Source organism: Teleopsis dalmanni, chromosome 2 (genome assembly GCF_002237135.1).
Source record: "Teleopsis dalmanni isolate 2A chromosome 2, ASM223713v2, whole genome shotgun sequence".
In the NCBI taxonomy this organism is placed as follows: Eukaryota; Metazoa; Arthropoda; class Insecta; order Diptera; family Diopsidae; genus Teleopsis; species Teleopsis dalmanni.
Window position 1 is genome coordinate 72,494,731 of NC_051847.1, and position 27,848 is coordinate 72,522,578.

General features: G+C 26.3%; 3 protein-coding genes across 4 annotated transcripts in view; 2 read left to right on the forward strand and 1 right to left on the reverse strand.

Moving 5' to 3' along the window:
• LOC119684777 (proton-coupled folate transporter-like) overlaps nucleotides 1-27,848 on the forward strand; it is a 91,551-nt gene that overhangs the window by 24,787 nt on the left and 38,916 nt on the right. The window lies entirely within an intron of this gene.
• Nucleotides 1,614-11,203, forward strand: LOC119684779 (solute carrier family 46 member 3-like). Of its 2 annotated transcripts, XM_038098899.1 has the most exons (9): nucleotides 1,614-1,739; nucleotides 1,824-1,933; nucleotides 8,412-8,562; nucleotides 8,624-8,807; nucleotides 9,015-9,499; nucleotides 9,563-9,699; nucleotides 10,642-10,831; nucleotides 10,895-11,051; nucleotides 11,133-11,203. In XM_038098899.1, exons 1-9 carry the CDS (start codon nucleotides 1,616-1,618, stop codon nucleotides 11,188-11,190), a joined length of 1,596 nt encoding a protein of 531 aa, XP_037954827.1. In that variant the 5' UTR covers nucleotides 1,614-1,615; the 3' UTR covers nucleotides 11,191-11,203. The 2 variants fall into 2 exon arrangements, with proteins under 2 accessions (XP_037954827.1, XP_037954828.1); XM_038098900.1 differs by lacking the exon at nucleotides 1,614-1,739 and having other exon boundaries at nucleotides 1,853-1,937.
• On the reverse strand, nucleotides 11,876-16,879 carry LOC119684780 (tetracycline resistance protein, class C-like). The gene is made up of 10 exons (XM_038098901.1): nucleotides 16,588-16,879; nucleotides 16,408-16,520; nucleotides 14,404-14,554; nucleotides 13,350-13,533; nucleotides 13,098-13,284; nucleotides 12,893-13,028; nucleotides 12,697-12,833; nucleotides 12,445-12,634; nucleotides 12,214-12,370; nucleotides 11,876-12,155 (listed from the first exon to the last, which is right to left on the reverse strand). Exons 1-10 carry the CDS (start codon nucleotides 16,784-16,786, stop codon nucleotides 12,095-12,097), a joined length of 1,515 nt encoding a protein of 504 aa, XP_037954829.1. The 5' UTR covers nucleotides 16,787-16,879; the 3' UTR covers nucleotides 11,876-12,094.

Consider the following 27,848-nt stretch of genomic DNA (forward strand, 5'->3'; position numbering starts at 1 on the left):
ATTGTGGAGCAAGTCAAAAGTCATCTGGGAGTCTAGTGCAAAGTGATAGTTTTGGATTTAGAAGGAATATAATATTAATTCTATTTCTTCTAAATCGCACTGGTAGATTCAGAGCTTTAAGTTTAGTTTACGCTTTTAGTTGGCATATAATATATTAATTTTTTATCTAAAGGTTTCCCAAATTAGGTACCAAATATAAAACAATATCTGATTGAATATCTGAATACTGTTTGGAGTAATTAATTGAGATGAGATTTTATTAAGATTTAACAAATTATGATGTCACAAAGTTTTATATTCTAGTAAACTAGCCAGTATAAAATAATAATCTAGTATAAAATAATATATTCTTAAACAGCATGTTCTAGAAATAATCTGTGTTAAAAATAGTGACAACTAAGGTGAAATTTAAAATTCAGTAATGATAGATTCAGAAGTCTATTGCGAAGTGATGGTTAAGGATTGGTATCTTGTAGATTATATGTATATATAGATCTTATTGATAATAAGATAATATCTAGTAATATCTTATTAGATAACTATTAATTTCCATTACTAGAAAAAGCCAAACAAGCTATATAATTAATGGTAGGCTTAGATTTTGTTATATATATATATAAAATCTTTAAACAAAAATTATAATAATGCATGTATACTCATTGACTTTTAATATGTTTCATTGATGTTATAAGTTATAAGTGTTAGGTTTTGTGATCATAAAAGTAATCATCATTAACATCTGGGAGTTATTCCAAAATATTTTTTTAAACATTATTATCTTCTGTTTATCTGTTTATTTATGGTTAATGCGTAAACAATTATTTTGGTTTTTAACTGAATATCTTTATCAAATATTAAATTTATAAATAATTTTTAAATTGGTAAACATACCAACTGGTATTGAATTACACTTCTGGTTATTCCCCAAAAATGTTTAAAAAAAGATAAATTATATCAACATAAAATCCAACAGCTCTTTTAGTCTACAACTAGTGTCGAAGAGACACGGTTCAAAGTAACAACAGAGCTCAGCTTTCATTTCAGCTGAGATTCATAGAAAACTATAACTTTTTGTATTAAAATATATACAAACGATTGTGAATAAAAACAAATAAATACTTAAATGTAAAAAAATTAATGCAAATAATTATTGATTTGCCGCACTAGTGAATCCATAACAAACATATATTAATTTCATACTCACATCCGAACAGATAAAATAATGTATATATACGTACTTCAATAGACGATCTTTGCGCCGATAGAGAACACAATGAAGTTAGTTATTCAATAGTTGTGATTTTTGACGGTTATGTGCGTTTCAGTAGAAGCACAAACTATTCGTGAGTGGAACTTCAATCGGAATGAATAAATTACCAGAGTCCGTTACGTGTCAGCACGGGACTAATTTTTGACAAATTAAATAAATTGAATTTTATAAAATGCAATAAAGATATATGTAATATATAAATCAATTAAACCATTAAAACAAATAGAACAAATGTTATAAACATTTAAAGTGAGAATAAAAAGTTTAGTTCCTGAACTTTAAAACAATTTATATTTTAAATAAATATATAAATAATAACATATATATATAAATCACAGTTTAAAAATGGTGGAAATTGTAAAAAATGTTGGTTTGGAACGCCTGAAAAAATTGGAATGGCACAAAATATTCAATATGTTTTATATAGAACCCATCGTTTTTGCTCTTGTGTTTTCTATGAGCTTATCGGGTATGTAATTGATATAGCATAGCATTCCAGTAAAAATTGAAATTGTAAATGATCCCTATTTTTAATAATACCTTTCTTATAAAGGTACTATAATGAAAAATCAGGTGATCTTTCAAGCTTGTACCGTGGTCTTTGACTATAATGAAACCGATTGCAAGCAACTGGGAACCAAAAATGTCAGTGAACGTTTGAACGTAAGTAAGTGAAATATATATTGTGTTAATAGTGAATATATGTACACTTTAGTTATAGTAGATATTAGTATTCTGCATCCTTTTACTCCGGTATTAATTTGTTGTTACTGGATTTGTTAGAATTTGAAATAGAGTAGCTTGACCAGAAAACCGAATTTTGAAGAAGCCTTAAATCGGATAATAACATTATATGGTAAAGGCTTTCTTAATATGACATGATATGAATTCATCATCATTATAAGCTTTACAGCTATTCGAGAGATTTAGTTTCATCACCCGTCTTTCTTTATTCTCATCTATCAAATACCATATTTCTTCAATATTGTTCCTGTATTGAACATTTTCACTAACATTGTTCAACCATCTCAAGTTGAGTCGTTTAACTGCATTATTGGATATTGATATTTGTTTCTGTGGTTTTCTGTCTTTTATTTTAAGGACTTGACTCACCCAATCAAGTCATTATGCATTCTAAATTTATTGTTAGTGTGCGGTCTGTGTTCGCCGTTTCGTCGTATGCGTTGTAATATTTTTTTTAAACCTTCATCTCGAATACTCTGACGTGCAACTCTTCTCGCTGTGATAACTTCCGTATTTATATACTACATCTATATAAATAAATCACATTTCAAATTAAAATATATAACTGCAGCATGTATTATATATAGTACATAGATATTAATGCAGTAGTGAAATTTACTTTCAAAAATTTTGTTTCCAAAGAAATCACAATAACTTTCATTGCATCCAAAACTTGACTGAATCTATTTAGTATTATGGGTTGTGTCAACACTAATATTTGTTAAAAATTTTTCTAGTACGCATAAAGAATTACAACTAAATAAAATATTACTTAAAAAATTGTTAATAAATAGCTTAACTACATATTTAAATCAAAACTTTTAATTGCATAACAAATTAATTTTTCACATCATAATGTACCATAGATATATATACCACCATATTCTTAACAAACAAATATTTATATAGTATATATAATAGTATATATATAAAAGTATACCACTTCACATGATCTTTGGAAATACATCGTCATTACAATAAATTTAATAATTTTTGTACTACTCATGTCATATCAATAAAACTGTAAATGACGTTAAGTTACAAATTTAAACTATAAAAAACTGGTCTCTAGAATTATTAGATAGAACCAAATGATATTAATATTATTCACAGGAATTGGGTATGATAAATTCCTATATGCCTTAAGTTGCTTTTAGATAAAAATAAAATATAATTAAAAGTTTTTATGTGGTTTTTATGTAGAATTGAATCAGATAAATGATTCATTAAACATTGAAGGTTCAATTATTAATATTAATTTCTTGACAGAGCTGCGAGTATTACAAGCAAAAGAATTTACTAGAGAGACATGACATTTTTCGCCGTTTTGCTACCACATTTCTCGCAAGAACCCTAGTATAGAAGAGTAGAGACTAAATCCATCTCGCCAAAGAAGTATTTTCCTAAGAACCTATATCTTCTGGACGCCAAAGCCGGGCATTCACAGAGAAAATGTATTATGGTTTCGTTCTCCTGCGGGTTTTCACAACTTTTGCAGTAAGGGTTATAAGGAATACTCAGTTTTTCTGTGTGAGTTCCTATACATCAATTGCCAGTAAGAACTGCAGTAAGCCTTGCAGTGTTCACGCGGTCTCTTTTGATAAGTTCCGGGCGGGGATCTATTTTTATTAAAGGTGGACCATGTTAACCTGGAAGTTGCACATGATCTAAGAACTTTCCATCTGTTATTGGCAAGTTGCGGAAAGAAGGAAAGAGGAAGGTTCTTCTTTTAATAGTCTCTAGGGTAATATAAACCGGTATCGCCAGTGACGCATCAAGGGACTCACCAGATCGAGCCAAACTGTCAGCTTTCTCGTTCCCTACGATGTTCCTTTGTACTACATATAATAGAAACAAATTCCATCCATCTGACTCGTTATTCAAAGGCGTTTTAATTTCCTGTCACAAACGTTGATATTCGTTCTTCTTTTATTTCGTTATTGTCCTTGATTCTTTGAGTTCTTATGAAAGTGCCAAATATGTATATTATGTTTTTATTTCTAAAGCGTATTCTTACTTCCCCTAATTTCTTTTTATTTGAATTAAGTTTTTTCCATATATTATATATACTGCACATTCTTCTCCAAAAAACTGTTATTGAAGGTGCGTAGTTTCGATTATTTCATAGATACACATAATAATTGTTTTTATGTTGGTGTTAAAGAATATAAATAAATCAATATGTTTTAGATCAGGGAAGCGGCAGAAGTCCTAGATATTATAATATGAAAGAACTTTAAACGTTGGCCAGAGTCAGCCTATTTGTAGTAAAAATTTCATACTGAACTTTCCATCATAGATTAAACACAACAACGATATGGTTTAATAATCCTTATCCATTTACTGGATCCTATTTCAATTATTGAAAGTGTTAACTTCTAATAAACAGTACTCGTACCTACCAATTTAAATTTAATCAAATCGGTTCGAATGCTGATTAAATAATTTAATCTGATACTGCCAATTAAATACAAGAGCTTGCATATCTTATGTTTTATTTTCTTTACACTTTAAAAAAATAAAAAAATTTTATTAAAATTTCGGTTATAGATAATAGCATTATAGAAGTTCAGTATTGTCGAAAATGCTTTTATATTTATAGTTTGTTAATTGCTCTCGGTTTCCAGGTACGACGCCTGCATTTGGTTACCTTGTACTACATCTATCCAATGTTTTCTTGTTCCCGTTTTATTCTTGTGTTTATGTTTACGGAAGATTTTTGAAGATAAAATATTTAACGGTAATACAGATATTTCTTTCATTATCTGTATTTATTCACTGCTGCTACTTCCGTTATATATATATACATATATATAGTAGTATTTGCAAATATTAATGTTAATAGATATTTTCCATTATATTAAGAAATTAAGATACTGGCAAACATAAATAAAAATATAATTTAAAAAGTATAAATATAACAAAAGTATAGTAAAATAAATAGATAAGGACTATTTATTTAAGAAGTAAAATAATATACTGCTGCTACCTGTATTATTATTCATTTGGTTGTTAAATACGTATGAGTATCTACAGATAAACGTATATATTATATTCAAATGTATTTGTTTTGTGTTCTTTAATCCATCATGATAAAATCAAAACTTGTTGAAGAGTTCAGAGCAGATTTTAGCGCGCTGTACATATTTGCTAATATGACTCTCATCTGGGTACTCAGATACTCAATATTGACATGAATTGAAATGCAAGCAGCTTGGTCTATTTTGGTGATTCACTACACGTATAGTTTGGGTTTCCACCTTATGTTTTCATGCATATTTAAGAGAAATATTTACCCCTACTTTCTTCACCTAGTCAATAAAAGGTGGAACACACTTATGGCATGCATAACTATCCGACCGACATGGTTTTCGTATAACAAGACCAGATAATGAGAACTCATTTGTAATTGTAATTCACTTTAGTCGATGTTATTTAGGAACTCACGTAGAGAAACCGCGTATTTCTTTTAACAATCATTATAAAAGTTGTGGTAACTTGGATTGTTCAGTTTCGCACCCAAAAAAAAATAGATCCATCCTTTAGAAATTAAGTAATTCAATAGATCGCGTGTCCTTACCAATGCACAGCTCGATGAACTGACAATTACGTATTAGAGAAATTGGAGAAATACGTAATTGTCAGTTTATCGGGCTGTTTATTATTAAGAACACGCGATCTATTGAATTACATGATTTCTAAAGTATGGATCAATTTTTTATCTCTTTGAATTTATTGCGAATAATGTCATAGGAAAACAACGAATGATCTCTATTATGACTATGAAATGTTGAAGCATGTCAGTTGGGCTACCATTAGAACCGATCAACTACATTTAATTTTTTTTCAAATATAAATGCAAATAATTATTTAGTTCGCAGAGGAATAAATTTATTGATTTAAATTTTATTACATTTAAAAAGGAATTAAAAATTATCTACGAAGAATGGAAACCATTTCAATATCTGATTTAATTTCTTTAATAAATTGCGTTAAAGATTTTTCTTTCATGTAATTGTTTTAATAATGTAGATTGTAGATCGTTTAACTTAAATTTACATATTGGTTGGTATTGTATAAATTAGGTATTTAGATTCAATTTCCTATAAGAACAACTCTCAGTTCTAAATATATTTTCATGGAATTAAGCAACTAAACATTTGTTGATGTTAGATTAAATTCCTATACAATTATCTTTCGTAAACAAATTCTTAATATGTCTGTGTGAAGGGTGTTTGAAATTCGACAAAGAAAGAGTTAATTTACTCCAACGCTTTCTTTTGTATTTGTCATGTACATAATATTAATCTCGATGATTAATTTACTTGGATGATTCGTACCTGGGAGATGAAAATATGTTTTGGATTCAAATGAAATGTATTATATTTTATTTGATTTAGATATGGAATTTCATGTTTCGATGAATTAGATAACAAAATTAATTGAAGCGAACAAATCAACTTAAAATGGATTTAAGAAAATATAATATATCATCTTAGCATAAGAAGTTAACTAATATCCAAATGTTACTATAGGTTTTTCGTAGGGTGAACATCGTATCTCAATAACGATGAATGAAAACGTCGATAATTTATTAGTTTTTTTACAAAATAATTGGTTCACATTCCGTTTCAAATAAAATAAATAAAACCTATCAAGAGTATATATACTATTGAATAGAAAGTTTTATACAATAAAAATAAATATTTATTTTAATTTATAAAATATTGTAAAAATATTTACATTACATGTTTCTCGATATACAAACAAATCAGTTCAATTTTCAAGTTAGATATTTACTTTTAATGATTCAATTATTGATGCATATTATATATGTACCCGTTTTAATAATGAAGAACAAATGTTTTTGAATATCCATTAAGATCTGATTAGATTTTTTTCTATTATTTAAGAAAAAAAATTATTATTAAAGGGTGTTTTTTAACAGTTTTAGGATTTAAAATTAAAATAAAAGAAATACAATTTGACAAAGTTAGTCAAATATTTCATTATTCTACAATATAAGTATATGTAAATGAAATTGGATGGCATTAATAACGATGAATGCTTCCGCTGAATTTTCCGCTGAATTATCTTCTGAATAATCTGCTATAGAAACATCCTTAATTTTAGCGTTGGAGTTCTAGTTTTTCATGACTTCGTGGAATATTTAATATTGTGTCTAGAATCACTCTAAATTTCTTTTAATAAATTAATGTCTTGAAATACTTCCACATAAATGTTCAAACAGTAGGAAATAGTACGATTCACGGAGGCATGTCATAATTCCATTTCTGCAGGTAATATAATCATCTAACACTTTCTTAATAACTCCTTGATTTTTTAGACTTCATAAAATGTAGCATACTTATTGAAACTTAAAGTCGTATAGAGCATAAGCGTTCAAGCAATTATCTTTTTTTGATACCATGGATAAAAGTAGTTCATTCTCCTGAAAAGGTGTTCAGATAATATAAAAAAACGTTCTACTTCCCCCGCTAAGTAAAAATGAACTAACCTGATAAATCTATAAACTAGGCTCTATATTTTTGCTCCTATTGCGTAGAGCCACTCCCACGGCAAAAGTTGTTGTGGGGTATAGACGAACTCTCATTCTCATTTATTATATAAAAAAACAATAAAGAAAAAAAATAATTTAAAACCTTAATGTTAGTAAAATAAATAAAAAAGAAGTTTTTTAATTCATTTGAAATATTCAATTAGTTTATATTATAATTAAAATTATTTCTACTTCACAAAGCAATTATCACTCTAAACCTTACGTATGTGATTATGATCTTCTGTGAAAATAAGAAACTTTGCATTGGGACTTTTTCTGAACCTAGTAAATCAAATTTGAATAAAAATAAGACTATTAAGTAACTTATATTCAAAATAGTTTTGTATTTCCCTTTTTAATTCTTTTTGGAATAATAGACTTTTATTCTATTTAATTTTAGAATTTTTATTTTTCATTGTAGCAATTAATTTATTTTAATTAATTAAATTTAATTTATTGAATTAATGGTGGCAGGTATTCTATGTACATATATATTATTATAAAAATTTTTCAAAACTATCTGAACAGTGAAGTAATATTTGGATAGATTTAAAGTGGAAGCATTGTCAAGTAGGCCCTCATTTGACCAAATCTATGCTTCTAACATATTCTGGTTTTACAGAAGTTTATTATAAATTTAATTAACCCATTAATTAAATGTTTTTCTCCGAAGCTCAAGATCGTTCATAACCCCTTGTTATCTGTTACCGACAAATAGAAACTGTACAATTCGTACACATATATTAAATAAGTTCAGAAATATAGGAAAAGAAATTATTACTAGAATATTAAAGTATTATAGAGAAAAAACATATTATATTATTCTTCTCTCTTTAGAAAATTGAATCGGAGGTGCAACAGTATGTTGCAGACTTATTCATGATGCGTACATTGCTTGAAAGTATTGTTCCAGCTATTTGCGGCATTTTTATTGGTTCTTGGTCTGATCAATATGGACGAAAACCCTTACTGATAATAGCAATGATAGGTAATAAAAAATACAACCATATTTAGGCAATCTGTATATAATATTGTTTACTTTTTTAAAGGATTTTCTTGCACATTTATTATAACAGCCATTATATGCGAAATATCTTCGTATTATCCAGTAAATCCATGGTACTACATTTTAGCTGCAATGCCTCACTCATTCTTAGGAGGAAACTGTGTTCTTATGGTAGCAGGATTCTGTTTTATATCTGATGTCACTGATACAAAGACAAGACCTTATAGGTGAGTACATAAAACACAATATATATTGTGATAATATATATTGTGATAAATATAAATAATTTATATATATTATAATTGTGATCGTACATTAATCGTCAATATGTATTATTATTACAAATGTATTAATATTGATATATTATGTATAATATAAATAATCTTGTAGAATATGTATGTTCTATTTAATACGTATTTTTAAATATTTTACAGAATGATCTTTATAGAAGTGTACATATTTATTGGTTTTACTACTGGTGCATTACTCTCCAGTTATTTATATGAAGCAACGAGTGCAACCACAGTATTCTCAATATCTGCATTTTTCATAATTAGTGCAACGCTTTTTGTAATTTTCTTTATACCAGAAAGTTTAGACTACAAGTTGGATAATGACGAAAATGAAAAAGATATAGAAAACAAAACTAATGATATGCAGTTATGTTGTGATAAAGCGAAATCTACTTGTGGTAATACAAAAGCTATATTTACTCAAAATTTAGGAAGTACAAAAAAAGTTGAAAATAACGAAAAACCCATACAGGAAGAAAAACCTAAAGGCAATAAATTTTCTAATATATTCAGTTATCAGCATATTAAGGATATGATAAACACTTCATTCAAGAAACGTCCTTGCTATGATCGCTGTATTATTTGGCTTCTGACTAGTGTACTCTTCATTGGAGTTTTTGTGGGTGGTAGGCAAATCAAGATGCATTTGTTTTTTTTAAATTATATACTTTTTTGTTTTGAAATTATAGATGGCGCTATGACCGTGTTCTATTTGTTTGTGAGGGAAAAGTTTCATTGGACTGTACGTGAATTTACATTTTATGAAACTGTTAGTCATATGACACCAATGTTTGGAGCTTTAGTAGGATTTCTTATATTAAGAAAGGTAATGATATAAATATGATATCGTTATTAAATTCTCGTATATATTTTTTTATATGAAATATTGAATTAGATTTAAAAAAAAATTTATTTTAAAATTATTATTTTAAATTTTTATCTACTAATATGCATTTTCAAAAGTTTTGTTTCTATTTTTGTCCTAGAAATGTATATATTTTTATTATTGATAATATCTGTGGGCTTAAGTTGTTGGCAAGGTACTTGTTACCATATTAGAATCAAAGTTACCATGTCATTAGAATGAGCCCGTCTGAGATTAGAAAATGTGGTCTTAGCTTGAAAGGAGATGAAACTCATTCTTTAGTTACGGACTTTTTACTGTATCCTGACTTTAAGGAATCCTCAATGAGAGATACTTTGGAGTGCATTCGAAAGGTTGAATTGGTTGTTAATTGATAATCATTTATCTATTTGGCTATATCATGTGTTAATAATTACAACAATCGATTAAGACTTGAATATATCTGTAATAAAAATCTTTTAGAACAAGTTCTAGTATCTAATTTATGAATTTCAGTATATATTATAAAATGAGTCATAATTAAATATTTAATGTTAACATTTTCAAATCCAAAAATTTGTTCTTTAATTATATAAATTTTTTGGTGGCTCATATTACTGATGCAAATACCGTTCAATATCCATTATTTGTGACATTTGGTAACACCTGTTGGTCTAGTTCTTCGTATATAATTTTTTATTTATTTGAAATTTTTTTTTTGTTATAATTTGTGAATAACTTTAATCAGATTTATATCTTTGATATTTTAAAGTTTTAGTGACTTCTTGCTTAGGGCGTTATTTTAACAAATAATATAAATAAATAATATAAAATACATTATATAAAAAATTTTATTATTACTAATTATTATATAATTAATTATTTTCAATTAATTTATTTTTTATATTATATTTTGTTTTAAAGGTTTTCAAAATGTCAATCGTTGCAGTGGCTATAGTGTCATATGTAAGTGACATAGCTGCAAGTTTTGCAAGAGGTTTTGCTAGCGAACCTTGGCATCTATATTTGGCAACCGCATTAGGTTCCTTTAGATCTGTGGGTCCACCAATGTGTCGTACAATTGTCTCAAATATAGTGCCTGCAACTGATTTAGGTAAATAATAATATGTAATAGTTTTTAAATGGATGCAAAAATAATAATTTTTAATTATTTTAGGCAAAATATTTTCTATTAAAAATGTATTACAATCCGTAGCACCTTTTCTAGCTGCTCCTCTATATACTTTTATTTATAAACAGTCTCTATCAAGTTTCCCAGGTCTATTTAATTTGGTGAGCGTGGGATTTTATGGTATTGCACTAGTATGCCTTATGTAAGTGTTCAATATTCTCAATGATTTTAGTTTTAAATGTAATTAAAATAATACCATATATATATTATGTCTTATTTTTAGTGTTGTTCTACGGTTTAAGTATACTCATAAGGAACACTATGCAAAAATCTTGAAATAAATAATAAATGGGATAGATAAAATATTTGTTGATATTTAATAATATCTTGATAATAATAAGTTGATAATATCAACTTGATATATAAAATAAAATTAAATACTAAGAAAAAATTTAAATAAAAGAAAAGTTTTATAAAGTTTATTTTAATTATGTTTTATTTAATATTACAGTTTATTTTTAATTATATTTACAATTCATATTGAAAGTTTAAACTTTATAAATTATTAATAATTAAACATTAATCAATAAATTTGTACTTTTCACTTTTTACAAAATTTTAAAATAATTTTAGCATTATTAGAATTATTTTTACAAAATAATAAAATAAGTTGTACAATTTTTTTTATTAAAAAACTAATTCCTTTTTTCTCCTTAATATTAATTATTTACACATAAATTTTTGGGGGTTCCTTATATTGAAGCATACAGTCTTTATATAGGAAATCCAACTAATATTCAGTATCAAGTAAATCGACATTTCTATTAAACTTTATATTATATATAATAATTACTGATACAGTCTAATAATTTCGTTAAAGGTTATGAAATTAATAAAATTATATTAAACATATAATACTTGTAATTAAAGAGGATATTTTAAAATAACCAAGAAAATTTGAAATGTTTATTGTTCGAAAATCAAGTTATAACAAACTTTTAATATAATTAATAACAATTCTTCAATATTTTTATTTACTTCACAAACATAAAACGATTACTTTCTTATATCAATTATTACTTATGCAAAAATATATGAAACTACTAAAACTTTTAGGAAGATTTCATCTAGTATAGATGGCGCGTTTTAGTTCCGAAAGAAAGTCCTCTGAAAAATATTTTAGGAGAGTGAATTTTATCTTCGAAGTTCGAAGATAGCACGTTCATTTCGCATTGGTATATAATTTTACTTCAACTTTGGTAAATTGCCTACAACGCCAGTTGGCTTACTTTTAAAGTATACAGCACTAAAATTAAAAATATTTCTAGATTTTGTTTAAAATTAATTCACTAACTTATACTTACATATATGGAATTAAACACATTATATATACACCCACTCCAATAAAATTGTAAACACCAGGATCTGTTTTGAATGTGGCATTGTAAACAGCAGTGTAAATTGGTGATGATATTAATGGTGCTATAGCTTCCAATGATGTGGTCAAAGCAAAGATTTTAGCTAAAAATAAGAAACATTGATATAAGTTAGCAAATATGTATATAATATTGAAATGAAATCAATTATGTACTTACCAGTTTCATTAGCTGGTGAACAAAGAGACAGTATGGCGCGTAACATAGCAGTTAAGACACCACCCATGAAACCAAGCGCCATAGCTAAATAGATTTCCCAAGACACTGCTGCAACACCACTTACTAAGCATTGCAAAGTACTGGAGACTAATGCAATTATAGAGACAGTCACAAGCGAAATTCTGAATACCTAAAAATCAAATATAATAAATGTTATTAAAATATAAATATAAATTTTAAAATATATATTACTCTTCGCAATATTATAGTCACAATAATAGCGCCACCGATTTGTACTACAGCAGAAATTCCATTGTATGTGCCAAAATCAGAAGCAGTCCAGTCAAACTTCTTACGCAAAAAGAGATAGGAAACATTGGAACTACCCTCTATAATGAAAATATTGTTAGAAGCCAATAATTTGAAATGAGTTTATTTATTAACTAACGTGTAACGAAAGCTGCAATAGTTGCTGAAAGAATTGTTATCCACATTGTAGCTCGATCGTAGTTACGACGTGGTTTAATAGATGTGCGCACGAAGTCCACCACCAATTCCAATTGGAAGAAAGAACGAATTTTAGACTGTAAGCGGTAAATATATTATGTATCAAATAATTTTGAGAGTGTGGATATAATTATTTTCAAATATACCTCATGGCTTATATTCTCCGGCTCAATACTTTCTACCAATACAAAGTAAGCATAGATTAATACAGCAGCCGAACATGCTGCTGAAATGCCAAAAATTGTTACAACATTTGTTACTTCATATAAATAACCACCACAAAGATTGCCCAAAGCTGTACCGGCTCCAAGAGCAGCCTCATTTAACATGAAACTGTAAAAGTTAAATAAATTTTTATAGATGACTGCTACTATTAAAAACAGATGACTTGACTTTACCGTTTTGCTCTATCTGTTTCCGAAGCGACGTCTGATATATATGCGTAAATGCCTGTAACCATTACACAGGTACTACCAGTTATAGCAACGGGAACTGAAGCGATTATATACAGCCATGGACTGAATGCGGAGTTTATAGCAACGCCAGCTAATATTGTTAAAATGGCAAAGTTAATGAAATAACCTGAAAAGAATTAATTGTTTTAATTATTGCAATGAATTACTATAATTTATTATATATTTATCATATAAAATTTTAAATATTCTATTTTCTTATAAATTTTATTAAAACATTATTAATTAAGTTTAAATGTAATTTATAGTTTAAAAAACTTTGTACATATATATATATATATTTATATGTATATATATATGTATATATATATGTATATATATATGTATATAATATATTGTTTATTGTACTTTTTATGCTTTTTATAATATATTGTTTATTTTTTTTTGTTATACTTTTGTATTATATTTTACATATATATATTATAAATATAAAATGAATTATTAAAAATAATTTAATAAAATGATTACGAAATTAAAATATGAAAAAAACATAGAAAAGCGTAATATATAAAAACAAAATAAAAAATAATATAAAAAAAAAATAAATTATAAATAAAAACTAATAAATTGGAATAGTTACTTGTCTTGTTATTTATAGTATTTTTTTTTATAAAAACCTTTAGCATTATATTACGAATAAATAAATTTTGACCAATAATTACACTTGTGATGATATCAAAATTATATATAAAAAAATATACATATAAACAAAATGTATATAAAAAATAATATATAAAAAAATATATATATATAAAAATTTATAAAAAAAATATATTAGTATATTAAATTATAAATATCAATAATCAATAATTTGGTATAGTTATTAGCTTATTTATTTTTTAGTATCTAACAACATAAATAATACTAAAAACAAATAAAAATTAACTAATAAAAAATTATTTTTAATTAATTTTAAATCATTGTATATAAAATGATCAATATTGAATTATATGATTCTATATTGCTATATTGCACTTACCAGAAAAAGTAGCTAATATAACAAATCGACGGCCGAACTTATCTGACCATGGACCAACGAATAAACTCAATATTGCGGGTATAAGTGCAGTAATAAGCGACTTGGCCAAAAGAATATTCGAAACATATGGTTGTACATCATCCTCAATTTTCTAGAATTCAAATAAAAAATATTTTTTTAAATTGATGATTGACTACATGATAACTACACACATTATTTAAAAACATAACCTCTACTAAAATATTTATACATAATTAATTATAAAAAAATAATACCATATTACAAAATACAGTAATATTTTTTTTTGTTTTTGGTATGTAAACACTTTCGTTATCAAAGCATTATGGAAAGCCCCCGCTCTATTTAGAAACACAGGTGTCGCAAGCCTTTTTGTGCACTAAAGCCCTTTTAGCGTACAAGGTTAGCAGTAATTTTTGGTAAAAGCTAAATAAATATATAATTTCAAATAATTTTTAACAAATTTATAACTGAACATTGAGTACAAAAAAATCAAAAGAAATCAGTACGTGAAATTATATCAATAATTTTTATTGAACACTTCATTTAATTAAAGTATTAATTGATAATTATTTTTTTGATAACACATTAAAGCGTTCGTGATTAATTGTAGATAAAAGGCATTGACAGTAAGTGTTAAGAGTACAAATGTGCTTAAAAATGAATTTATATATTTCCTTTTTGTTATTAATTTCAATGAAAATGTTTTTGTTTAAATATTACATATTACATACACGTGTTGAAGTTGCATAAAATTTTGAAGTTGTAAGTTGTAAAATATTTCTGAAATATTGCAGTTAAAATAAGCTTAGGAGTGATAAATTGAAAGAAAAAATATTAATAAAAATGTCTGTAAAATGACGTTAAAGTCTAATGTTGGGTCTTTTCCGAGTTAGTGCACCTGGGCACTTTTACTCTTTGTTAGCTGGGAGGTTTCTGCAGAGTCTCACCCATCTCACTTACGTATTCCTCGTAAGCTTCGTGATTATTCAATGACCTATCTAAGATCTGCGTACCGCCCCGTCCGATTAATGTGAGATCTCATGTAAATCAATAACAGAATTATATTACGGCCGTGTGCGAGTTCGAGTTAAATAGAGATAAAGTAAATTTAAATTTCCTAGGTATTTCTTGTACTGCACTTATGTAAATATTTATTTATTTATTTATCGCAATTATATTATATTAAACATTTTTTAAAATTTTTCACAATAGTAACATTTAATTTACCTAATTTTTTTTTTTAGTTTACCCTACTGGTAATTCTGGTAAATATCAATATTCGCTGCCATACCGACATCATTTAGTGTTTCCCTAAATCTTTTAAAATTTTCACAATGTTAACATCTAATTTACCTAATTTTTAATTAATTTACCCTACTCGAAATTCTGGTAAATACCAACATTCGTTGCGATACCGACTTCATTTAGTGTTTTCCTCAATTTAGCATCAATTTGTTCGAACTCGCATACGGCCTACATTTAAAAAATGTTAATCTTACAGTGCAAGCAATATGAAGCTTCACTGATAAAGCGTAAGCGATTAACTTGAGATCTCATGTAAATCAATAACAGATTCATGTTAAATTTAGAGAATGTTAAACTTACAGCGCAAGCAACATAAAGCTTCACTGTAGTGAAGTGTGCATGATCGTGAAATGCTGCGTAAGTCAGAAAGAGCAATGGCATGCATATTGAACTGTTATTGTTTGTAAATATAGGTTTTGTTTACATATTTTTATTTTGCTTTTACTATTTCTTTATGCATAATTAATCTTTTATTATCTTTCTGCAAACTTTCATATGAAATTTTTACGCATACGTCTTTATAGATCTGTAGCAAAAAGTTATTTACGAGTATGTGTGAGAGTTTCATTAACATAGCATCGAATTAGTACCAAGTGAAGCAATGGAACATTTTTAAGTATTTATCTCGGTTTAATACAACATATAAAGTTCACTATAAAACATATATGTAAATTTTACCTTTGATGTGTTTGTTTCCTGAATAACACCCAACAATGGTTTGCAGTCTTCAGCACTGTGTCCGAAGGTATAAGTACATGATTGATAAAGCAATTGGTTTTGAAAGACCGTGCCTGCAAAATTTGTACACAATCACATAAATAATAATATACACATTTCAGTATTTAAATTTTAACACACTTGCAAAATATATAGCAAAAAATATTAAAAATGTGGGCGGCTCCAAGATAAAACTGCGTTTTCGTAGTTCAGTTTTCGGTTCCAATGGAGTAGTAATATCATTTTCGTCGTTTGCTGCAATGGCAGCATCAAAATTTTGCATTGTTTCAGCGGCTTCCACATCAAAACCGTATGTGATATCACGATTTTGTTGAGACATTTTGATTTTTCTTTTTTTATTTTATATTGTACGTTATTTACAAGTTTTGCCGTAAAGTTCGCACAATTTATTACACTTCACCAAACTCAACCGTTCACGTCTGCCGCTAAACTGAAGACAACTACTCAATTCTCTCTGCTTTTAAATAAAAACCAAACTTTAGTGTGAACATATATGTTCGCTTCGAACAGGTTCGTCGTTCGCAGAGACTGATAACATACACTGGCGTAATGACTCATGTTGCCGCTCTAGATACTAAATCCACGATTTAGAATGAGAATGATGAGTAGCTACCGACTACTCTGTTGGGGATACTGATAAGAAAGCTATGGTATGACAAATTACCAAAAATTAATCGAACAAATTGAGTTGAAGAAAGTGAATCATGGTACTCGAAATTTGATTTCATACTAAAGAACATATGTTTTTAGAGTCCTAATATGAAAATTGTTTAGACGGTTTCGGAAAAAATGCAGAGGTTAATGAATATTGGCACACTTATTTGTTTTGAATTATTATCTATACAATATTTTGGTTTTCAATTGCTTATCAATATTATTCTCACAAATCTGTACACTTAATTGGCTATTAAATTTTCTAGTATCATAATTGTTTATCGATTAGCCTAACCGTAACCATAAAACGTTATTACTAATAATAAAAAAAAATTTCTTTGTCTAAAGTCCACAAAAATTATTGTGGTAGGTTATAGATTGTTGGGGTATTCTATTGTACATGAAATTTAGTCATAGATATTGTTATATTATTTTTTTTTATATCACTACAGTTATCATTCTTTAATAATTGCATTTTTTTTTGAAATAATATACCATTTTTAGAGCTTCGTGAGAATTTCGGAATAACACTTATAAAACAGAACACTTTCTTCGTAGTGTTCTATTCTTTAGATTTATTTATTAAATATTTATATTGTAATAGTGTACTTTGAACAAGTGAACCAGTAACATAAAATTAAATGCGGCTTTATTATGGACTTCGCAATCAGTTACAAATATTAGCACATTTTTCATCTTTTTCTATCTCTTCAAATTATTCTTCAATCTTTGACAGTATCTTCACTTTTTTCAATATTTTTAATCCTTTTGGTGCTTGGTGTTTGATCTGTATCAAATGCTAGGTATCTACCATATTTTTTAAAATTAACAGTTTTCTCAATATTTCAAATCATTGGGTGTCCTAAATATTTGACTAATTTTTGGATACCGGCTCACTCGCAGGTATTTTTTTTTTATTACATATATCCTTTACAAGGTTTACATGATATAGACTACATGACGTAAACTTTCTGCTTATATTACATACATATTCTATTTACCGTAGTGTTTACAACATTACTTAGTACATTCCTAGACAGGACCTTATCTGTTGCATTTTTGAATATTTTAAAAAATTTTTAAAAGAATTTTTTTCTCTCACGTATAAGTAATCTATAACCTATTTTTTTATTTAAACTACTTTTTTCGATGAAAAGCACAAATTTGCTAAAGCGTATGAGTAACATTATTTGATCTAATCTTAATGAAATACCCATCACGTTAATAGTTAAGTTGTAAATCAAAAATTAGCTTATACAACATCCTCATTGTTGTTGTAAATTTGTTGTTTCAGTTAATTAATAGAGTACGCATTTGTATTTTTGCTAGATTTTGTTTTGTAATTAAATTTGCCTTCAACTAAATATTCTCAACTTAACAACTCTATTATTATTTTATTGGTGTATTTAGGTAAATACACCACTCTTAGTAAGAGTTTAGGGCGGAAAGTTAACACCTCTAATGTACTATAAAATAAATGAATAATATAATAAAAATAACAATAATAAATATAATTAATAACGATTAATGAATAAAAAATCGAGAATAAAATATCTAATAGGTCTAAAAACTCTTAAAAAAAAATTGTATAAGCCTTTTCAATATTAAAAAAACGCGAAAAATAAAATAAAATTCAGTATAATCTTATATAATAAAAATATTAACCGTAAAAATAGTTAAAATATGTATAAAACTTTTAATTTACTATAACCAGTCTTAAGGTCGTATTTTATCAAATTGAAAAATAATGAAATCAATTTTTCAAATAATGAAATAGTATTTTTAATTTAATTAAAATTAAATTAATTTTGTACAATATTTTGTTAAATGTCTTTTTTCGTATTTATTAGTTTAAAATATTTTTAAAGCTTATTTTAAATAAAAATAAAAATAAATTTAGCAATAGACTTTTTAAAAGAAATTTAATTTATTTTCAATAAAGAAATGAGATACAAACCGGTTAAAATAAATTATATTTAATTTAACGTTCAAAATAATTCTTATTTTTAATATAAATCATTTTCCAATATTAATATATATTAGAGGATGGATTTCTGGTTATTAATATGAGTGCAATATATGCAATTATGTTAATATTGGATAATTCCAATTCGAATACTGTATGAAGCATTTCATACGTTTATATTCTTTTCTAAGTGTTCGCGTTATATACATATAATAATATTTTTATGGTATTTGACTTTAGTTATATTAGAAACCAAATGGTTACAATCCTTTACATTAATATAATTTTTTTTTATTATTATGTTGAAGCTATTTGAGCCAGTGCACTTAAGCACTTTTACTCTTTCTTAACTTGAGGTATTTTCAAAACCCCTCTCTTTACACTTTGACTAGATTATTGTTTATCACTTCATCAGACTAAGCAATAATTGACCGCAGATCTGCATAACTCCCCGAGGAACCTGTAACCATTCTGAGATTCGATAACGCAGTGTTGATAAGCCGGTCAGTTTTCGTATTAAAATATTATTCCGATATTTCAACTATCTTTGTTTGATTTTATTATTCTTGTGCATGTCTTAAATAATAAAAAGAAACTTAATTTTTATATAAATTATAATAAGAATAAAAATTTATAAGAATTTTTATAAGAAACAGGGTTAGATTATATCAGGATAATTAAGGATTAGGATTAATTAATCTCTTAATGAAGAGATTGGATATTAAACAAATTTAACACATTAAAGCTGTATAAATAAAAAAACCAATTCATTTTTAAATGATATATTTTATGTTTAAATAAACATAATTGTTATAAATTAAATTTGACACTCATAAACTGACACTGATAAGCAATTTTTGATTTTTTGCTGTGTAATGCTTCGTTAACATTTTCTGAATGAATCACATTCGAAGGGGAACTTTTCATTCATTCACTAGTTTTCCAGCATGACTTTTAAGTTTTAATTGATTAATTTCTTCGTCGAAAAAATTGGCTTTAGTACATAAAAATAATCCTATTCTTTAGGTTTTTGTTTTCTAAGAAATTTTTAGTTTTTTTTAACATAAAAGAAGGATTTAACTAAGCCATCATTTTTTATTGTTAATAGTTCAAAACTATTAATCTTTCTGTTATTGTTGAAAATGAAATCTATAAAAGATATATCTTATAAAGCCCTAAACTATGATTGATTAGAATTATTAATCTTTTTATTCTCGTAAGGGATATCCACAAAAGATTTATTTAATAAAGTACTAATTTGTTTTTTTTTTATAATGTACTAAACATATTATAGCAATATATTAATATTGTTATTGTTATTGTTAGCAATATATTAATATTGTTATAATATATTTATTTAAATATATTTAATTAATAACGCACTAATTTATTTTTTTTCTATAATGTACTAAATATATAGCAATGTATTAATATTGTTATAATATAGTAAAGTGCGTGCTGATAGTAATCTAATAATATTTTTTTTCTTTAATTATTAAACATATTTATCATAATGTCTACAATAGCGATATGATTTGGAACATTATATATACATATTAGATATTAAGAAATACTATAAAATTTGACTAAAATAATATTCTTAGGTAATTTTTATTAGGTAAATTTAAATCAAGTTTTTAGAGGTAACAAATAAACCATAGCGGACAACACTATTTTGCTTTCTAATGTGAATGCTTGCTTCCAAATACCAAATTTCGAGAACCAGCAGGGTTACCTTTACTTCTGCTGCGTTCTCAATAATAATCGCCTGTCTTTTTTTTTATCAAATTTTTTTAATTGCAATGAAGACGTCAGTTATATTTTTTATAGTTTTTTTCAATATACTGATTTAGTAACTGATTACAGATTACAAAGATGTTAACAGCTTAATACCATACCGACGACAGACTAATTGCACATTTAGTAATACTTGTTATTATTTTCAATTTTACAGGTGGTTCATGTTCCTCAATATTCTTCATATATAGATCCTGAGTTACATCGATACTAGATGAGACTAACGTAGATTTAATTTCTTATTTACTTATATTACTTATATTTGGTTGTTGTTACTTCAACACTTTGGATTTAAAATGATAGTCTTAGTTGCTTTACGTAGTCGTGAAGGTTTAACGATACGGATTCTCAACACACTTATCAAGGCTAAAAACGCTCTATTGGAAATAATTTCGCCGACACCCATTGAAATGATCTGTTTGAACATAAATTTCTTTTTGTTGAAGTACGGCTCATCTAAAGCTCTGCTGTTCTTGGGATCACGAAACCCGGTTGAATAAATGTAACTCCACATCAAGTGAAAACATAAGCACCAACACTTTTTCTGCCTATCTTTAAGTATTAACCACATCCACCAAAATACTCCTTTACGATACCAACTAAGTGTTTTCAGGACAACCGAAGATGGAAGAACTTGGATCCTATGATACTAGATTTTACGACAGTTGGGGTGTCTCGGGTAAAAACGCAGGTAGTATCAACTATTCTTCAAAATAGTACAGATTGGTGCGTAATTATTGCTGCTTTCTTAAACGTATGAGTTACTTCGGAAATATTCTAACTCCAATTTTGAAAGCGGTGTAAACCAATGTATGTCGTAATGTTTTTGTAACTTTTTATAATTATTTTCTGTACTAAGCCAATCCGTTTTTTATTAGAAGTGTTAAAAATCACACAGAAGACTATTTATTGTGGGCTTTAGGATACTTAAAATATTTGCCTTAATTTTAGTCCAACTTTTGATGATACCTTTCCACATGGATTTAGCTTAAGTAGGAATATTTTACTAGCTTCACAAATCAATCAATTCTTTTCAAATTATTTTATATTGGTTCTTTTTAAAATCATTATATCAGCCAACATAAATATAATGTATCCGCCGCCGTTTTATTTTATTGCATTCGAATGAAGTAACATTTCTGTTCGTGTTTTGGAGTTCTACGTATACACAGTAATGGCCAAAAAGAAGTCTGTGATGATATTAGGGATTTAAGAAAATTTCATAATATCAAACTTTGGTTGAATCAAATACATCAAAACTGAAGTAGACAAGGTGGAGCTGACGTTCTTGGACCGAAATTTAAAGCAATGAGAATCTCTCTGAAGTTTGTCAGGCAGAAGTGTAAGACATTAACATTTGTGTTATAACATGCCATATAGGACGATTTAAAAACTATAGTATTATTTTATATTCAGATAGTCATGCAACTTTAAAATTTTTTTATTCTTAGATCTTTAAATTAGAAGCTGTAAAAATCCTATATCTAATAAAATATGCAAAAAAAGTAGAAAAAAGAACTTCATACTAGACACGAAGGTTTAATTAGTAACTAAATAGTTAAATGTTTCGAAGTAAAAGTGCAAAAACTTCTTGACAGGATCTAATAAAAATTTTCTTCTGAAAACCTTTCACATGTCACCTTTGCAAAATTGTGAGCCGATGCCAAAGTTCTAAGGTGTTCTAAATATTTAATCTAAGTTAACAATGAAAATGCTGAACTCATTTAAACCGATAGATATAAAATGATTTTTATATTAAATCTAGTAAATCATATATACAAGAATATATAGCTTATGTTATATTACTATATTTTAAGAACATAATGTATGCTGTGCTAAGTAATCTCAAGACCTCATCAATGGGTTTGAGTTTCATATCTCATATCTTTTTGAAATCAGTTTAGTAGAATATACACCACGATTTTTTGTATTTATAATAGTTTCCTAAATTTATAGATCCATTTGATATCATAGGTATAACACAATCTTTGTCTTATACCATGATGTTTTAAGATGGGAGTATATGTTATATATTGTATATATCAAAAATATTGTTGTATATTCTACTAAAGTAATTTCGAAAAGGCAATGAGATTTAAACATAATTTTGAAATCTGCAAAGAATTTATAAATGAAAAAAAAAAAATTATTGAATTATTTAAAATTAAAAAAAAATTTGATCAATTTCCAACCATTTTGAAATCGGTAATTAATTATTTTATTTGATAAGATTTATTTAAAATATTATTGATTCATATTTTAGGGGAGTTTTTCACTTTTTTTTATGTATTATACTTTTTCCATTTCTATTCGATTCAGCATATGAAAAATGCAGACATTAAGATTATAATCTACATCAATTTAAAAAATATAAATTAATGTTTGTAAATTACTCCAAAATACCATAAGATAGTTTGGAGCTATTGAATTTTTAATACCCTTCATACAGTTTTTAGTTGTATTCATTATATCAATGAATTTAGTTTATATATATATTTTGTAAATATGTTACATATATATATCATCCTCAAAATAAGTAAGAAAGATTTAGTGTCATTGTTAGATTTTATAAAATATTTTTAATATTTAATATTAAAATTAAATTTAATAAATTTAAAATTAAAATTAAATTAAAATTATTGGTATTGTTATTAATATTTATTATTTATTATTTATTATTTTATATTATATTTAATATTTTCTAAATATAATTCTTGATCATTTGAAACTTTCGTTAATGGTTCCTAATTCTGTTTAATAAAGGATATTCACTAAATTGAAAATGCTTTCTGGGTACCCAAATAAATCGAAAACCACACACAAATACATATACACTTCTTAATCATTATTATTTTTTTATATATTATGTATTAAAAAAAAATCTATTGAACTTTACTAATTTACGTTATTAATATAGGAAAATAAAAAGAGACAAAATATTACTAAATTATTATTTTATCAAAAAATGATTATATTCAAGGCGGAGTTTATTTTAACAATTTTTAATAGATAATGATAATTGCTATTTAAAAAAAAGTTTTTTTAACATATTTTTAATTTAATTGATAAATATATATTGTGAAACAAGGATTATTACTCTTTATAACAAATAATGCTTGTGTGAGTATTAAACTCGACCAGAGTAAACCTGATCGATCTATGCCACATCTACACGGTTATAATGATAAAGTAAAATCGCAAGTTTTTTCGGTTACTGATATATAAATTTTATTTTTATTAATCTGATATGTAAAGAAATTTGCTATCTTATTACACAACTCGTCATCCAGTTCTATATATGCCCCAACTATGAGGAAGTCAAATTTATTCACTACTATTTTGCCACTATTCACTGCCAGACATAACGTCAAAGCAACATAATAGCGTTTTTATGTCTAGATCGGTGTTTCTCAATTATTGATCTGTAGTAATTACACCACTGATCTGTAAAATATTATATATTTTGTAGAAAATTTTTATATAATATAGAAAAAAAACCACAGTAATTCATATAGTTTCATCTTTCACGATATTATTTTTTTGAATAATATTAATATTATTATTGGATTACCGCTACACTAAATATTTATCCGATGCGTAGTTGCATAGATTAACAATTCTCTTGAGAATTTTATATGGCTAACAAGATGGCTCCTAAATGGTTCTCTTATACTTTACTAGTATTATGTGATAACACAATCCGCTAAAAGTCGTAAGTAAACCTCTAGGATCACTATTGTAACCTGATCTTTATCTATAATAATAATAATACAAAAAGTTATTTTATGGTTGATTAATGACAGATTCTAAGAAAATAGTCAAACTGTTCTATCAAATTTAGTTAGTATTATTTTCTAAATCAAAACTAACTATACTTCCTCAGTCTTCCTTTTTCTTTGCTCTGTTTTTTTTAATACTCTTTATGAAAATCAATTATTTACTAATTATTTTATCGGTTGCAGTGTGTTATTATTACTTTACACATATTATACGAATTTTGTTCTACGATTTTATTATAAACATTTTTTTGACCTAAAATCCAATTCACCATTTATATTCCTACTACGATCAGTACTATTAAGTAATAGAATAGAAAAAAAACAAAATACGAAGCAGAACAGTGCGAATATCATTATTCTTTTGTGTTACTTATCGACCTTAACTGAAGTCTTTTCAATAAAAGCCAAAATGTCAAAATGTATGTTGAGAACATCCAAATTTCAAAAGAAGACAGACACTTCAGACCACATAGAATGTGACTAATGGTTTCATCTGCTACCAAGCAGAGTGGAATTCTGTCTATGCAAACAAATAGAACTTCTTAAGATGGTTGCGCAGACCATGATGTCAGACCTTTGACATAAGCTTTCTTTCGGATACAAACTACATTTTTATCAGAGACTTGTTCTGGACTTTCTTATACCATAATAAGCCTTCGGTTCACAGAGTGGGTAATCGGATACAAACTACATATTTATCAGAGACTTTGTTCTGGACTTACTTATACCATAATAAACCTTCGGTTCAAAGAGCTGAGTGGGTAATCTAATCATTGCAAAATAATCTGTGTATAAGTAATTAATTAATTGTATTCATTTGCTGGCTTATTATATCTTCATTTAGAAAAAGTCTTTGTACATCAATTATCTTAAACTCTATAAATTATTTTACTAAAATCGAGAAAGGACTACATATCAAAAACAGACAAGTGGTAGCCTTTAAATTTAACTTCTCATGCTGATAAGGAAGAAAGTATATACCAGTGAATAGTTTATACGGCATTTAACGTCTTCTTTGTTAAATATTTTGACAAATTCCATATACTCTTTCATATTATATGTACAGTAGGAAACGTAATTCAAAGAACATATAAACGTTTCATTAGAACTCGATTCTATAGACATAATATTATATTACCAGTACTAACATAAATCTGCAATGGAAACTTTTCGAATGACACTTTTTTCGTTAATAAAAAATAGTTTATTTTATCAAATACGGAACAATAATAAGAAATTGTCTTATCATTTAGTATCTTAGTATCATATTAATATAATCTTATTTTATTCTGTTAAAAATAATTCTAGACACTAATAAAATAATAATATATTTTTCGAGTAATATCACTTGGTAAATTCGATTCAATTGTATATACTATATGTATATAAGTTCAAATGTTATCCATTTCTCTCCTAGTAGACAGACTTTGTACGTGATTTTTGAAAATAGTACATTGCACTGGAAAATATAAAATTAGATTAATTAAATGTTTTTAATAATAAAATAAAACATTTTAATATTACCTTGTTAAGATGATAGATAAAATATAAAATCCAAAACTAACAGAGTAATAAATGGGTGTATTATAGTCTAAAGTAGCATTGTAAACAGCCTTGTACGTTGGATTAGCTGCAGTTGGTATTAATGTGATTAATGTTGTAGCAAGACCAAAAATTTTACCTAAAGAATGAAATGTAAGAGTTTGTTAATAATATATATAAACAAAATTGAAAATATACCAACCAAATTCGTAAGGTAGTGCAATATAGGAGAGCAACACTAGAAGTATTGATGTAGCGATATTGCCCAAACAACCGAAAAACCAAGTTATAATAAATTCCCACCAATTAACAGAGAGCGCACAAAAGAGACAATACGATAAACTTGAAAGCAATGATATTATGGTTATCATGCTCAAGCTGATTTTGAAAAGCTGTAAAAATAAAAATATACATATATTACATATTAAATATATAAAAATTATAAGAAATTGAAATATAAATTAATAATTTAAAATTAAAAAAAAACAATTAAAGGAATAATAAATACCATTCTTAAGCAAAGTATTCCAATTATACTGCCCAATATTTGCACAAAGTATTGGGAGAAAAACATTAAGTTACAGTCGTCAATGCTAAAACTAAATTTCCTTTGTAAGTATTGATAGTATACAAAATTTTCACCCTCTGGAAATAAAATGTAATTAAATAATATATAAAAAATATACATATGTAATTTATTTACTATTTCATACTTACGAATTGTAAATGATATAATTGTTAGTGTTATAATAGATATCCAGAGTATTGCTCTTCCTAAATTTGGCCGACATTTAAAAGTAGCACTTAGAATCTCTTTCACCAGAACAAGATTAAGGAGTACCCAAATTTTTGACTGAAAATACAAATTTTATTATTTTATATTGAAATAAATACATTTAAAAAAATAATTAAAATTAAAATATCATTCCTACCTCAAATGATTTGTAATCCGGTCTTAAAGTTTCTTTTGTTAAGAAATATATATATGGTATGGCAACTAACATAACAGACATTGAAATAGCGAATGTACTTAGAGCATTAGTAGCCATAAAGAGATCAGTGCTTACAAGTGTACCGAGTGCCATCCCTGCGTTTTGTGCAGCCAAATTCAGAACAAAACTGTAATCCAAAAAATTAATTTGATATTATTAAAAAATATATTACATACCATATATTGTTAAACATCTTTTAAGTAGACATCAATAGACCTAGCAATGCTGTTCAGTTAAAAAAAATCCCCGTTTAAAAAATTGTACTTTAAAAAAAAAAGGTTCTTTAGGTTAAGCTCGGTAAAGTGATAAAAAAACAAACGGAAAATATTAACGGACCGAACACCCCACAAAAATTGAGACTGAATACTTTTGAAAAAACAAATATATATATACATTATCATTTACTGAGTGTTTCGAGTTTACGAGCACGTCTAAATAACTCTGATGACAACTGGGAACTAGCAATATTGCACAGATTAGTGAGATATCCATTTATGAGAGCGTCTACTTAACAGAGTTTTCACAGTATTTTTATTTTTTTAAACATAATAACACAAGTATATTAATAATATTAATATGTAATAATATATAATATTAATGAACTAATTCCAATATAATAAGCATAATTAAAAAAATATGTCTGTATTTTAC

Coding starts and splice junctions, on each gene's coding strand:
- LOC119684780 (XM_038098901.1), bottom strand. CDS start 16,786: ATGTCTCAACAAAATCGTGATATCACATACGGTTTTGATGTGGAAGCC. Junction 14,555..16,407: donor AGGAAACAAACACATCAAAG/GTAAAATTTACA, acceptor TTTGAATTCTAG/AAAATTGAGGATGATGTACA. Junction 12,635..12,696: donor TGACTATAATATTGCGAAGA/GTAATATATATT, acceptor TTTGATTTTTAG/GTATTCAGAATTTCGCTTGT.
- LOC119684779 (XM_038098899.1), top strand. CDS start 1,616: ATGGTGGAAATTGTAAAAAATGTTGGTTTGGAACGCCTGAAAAAATTG. Junction 1,740..1,823: donor GTTTTCTATGAGCTTATCGG/GTATGTAATTGA, acceptor TTTCTTATAAAG/GTACTATAATGAAAAATCAG. Junction 8,808..9,014: donor ACAAAGACAAGACCTTATAG/GTGAGTACATAA, acceptor AATATTTTACAG/AATGATCTTTATAGAAGTGT.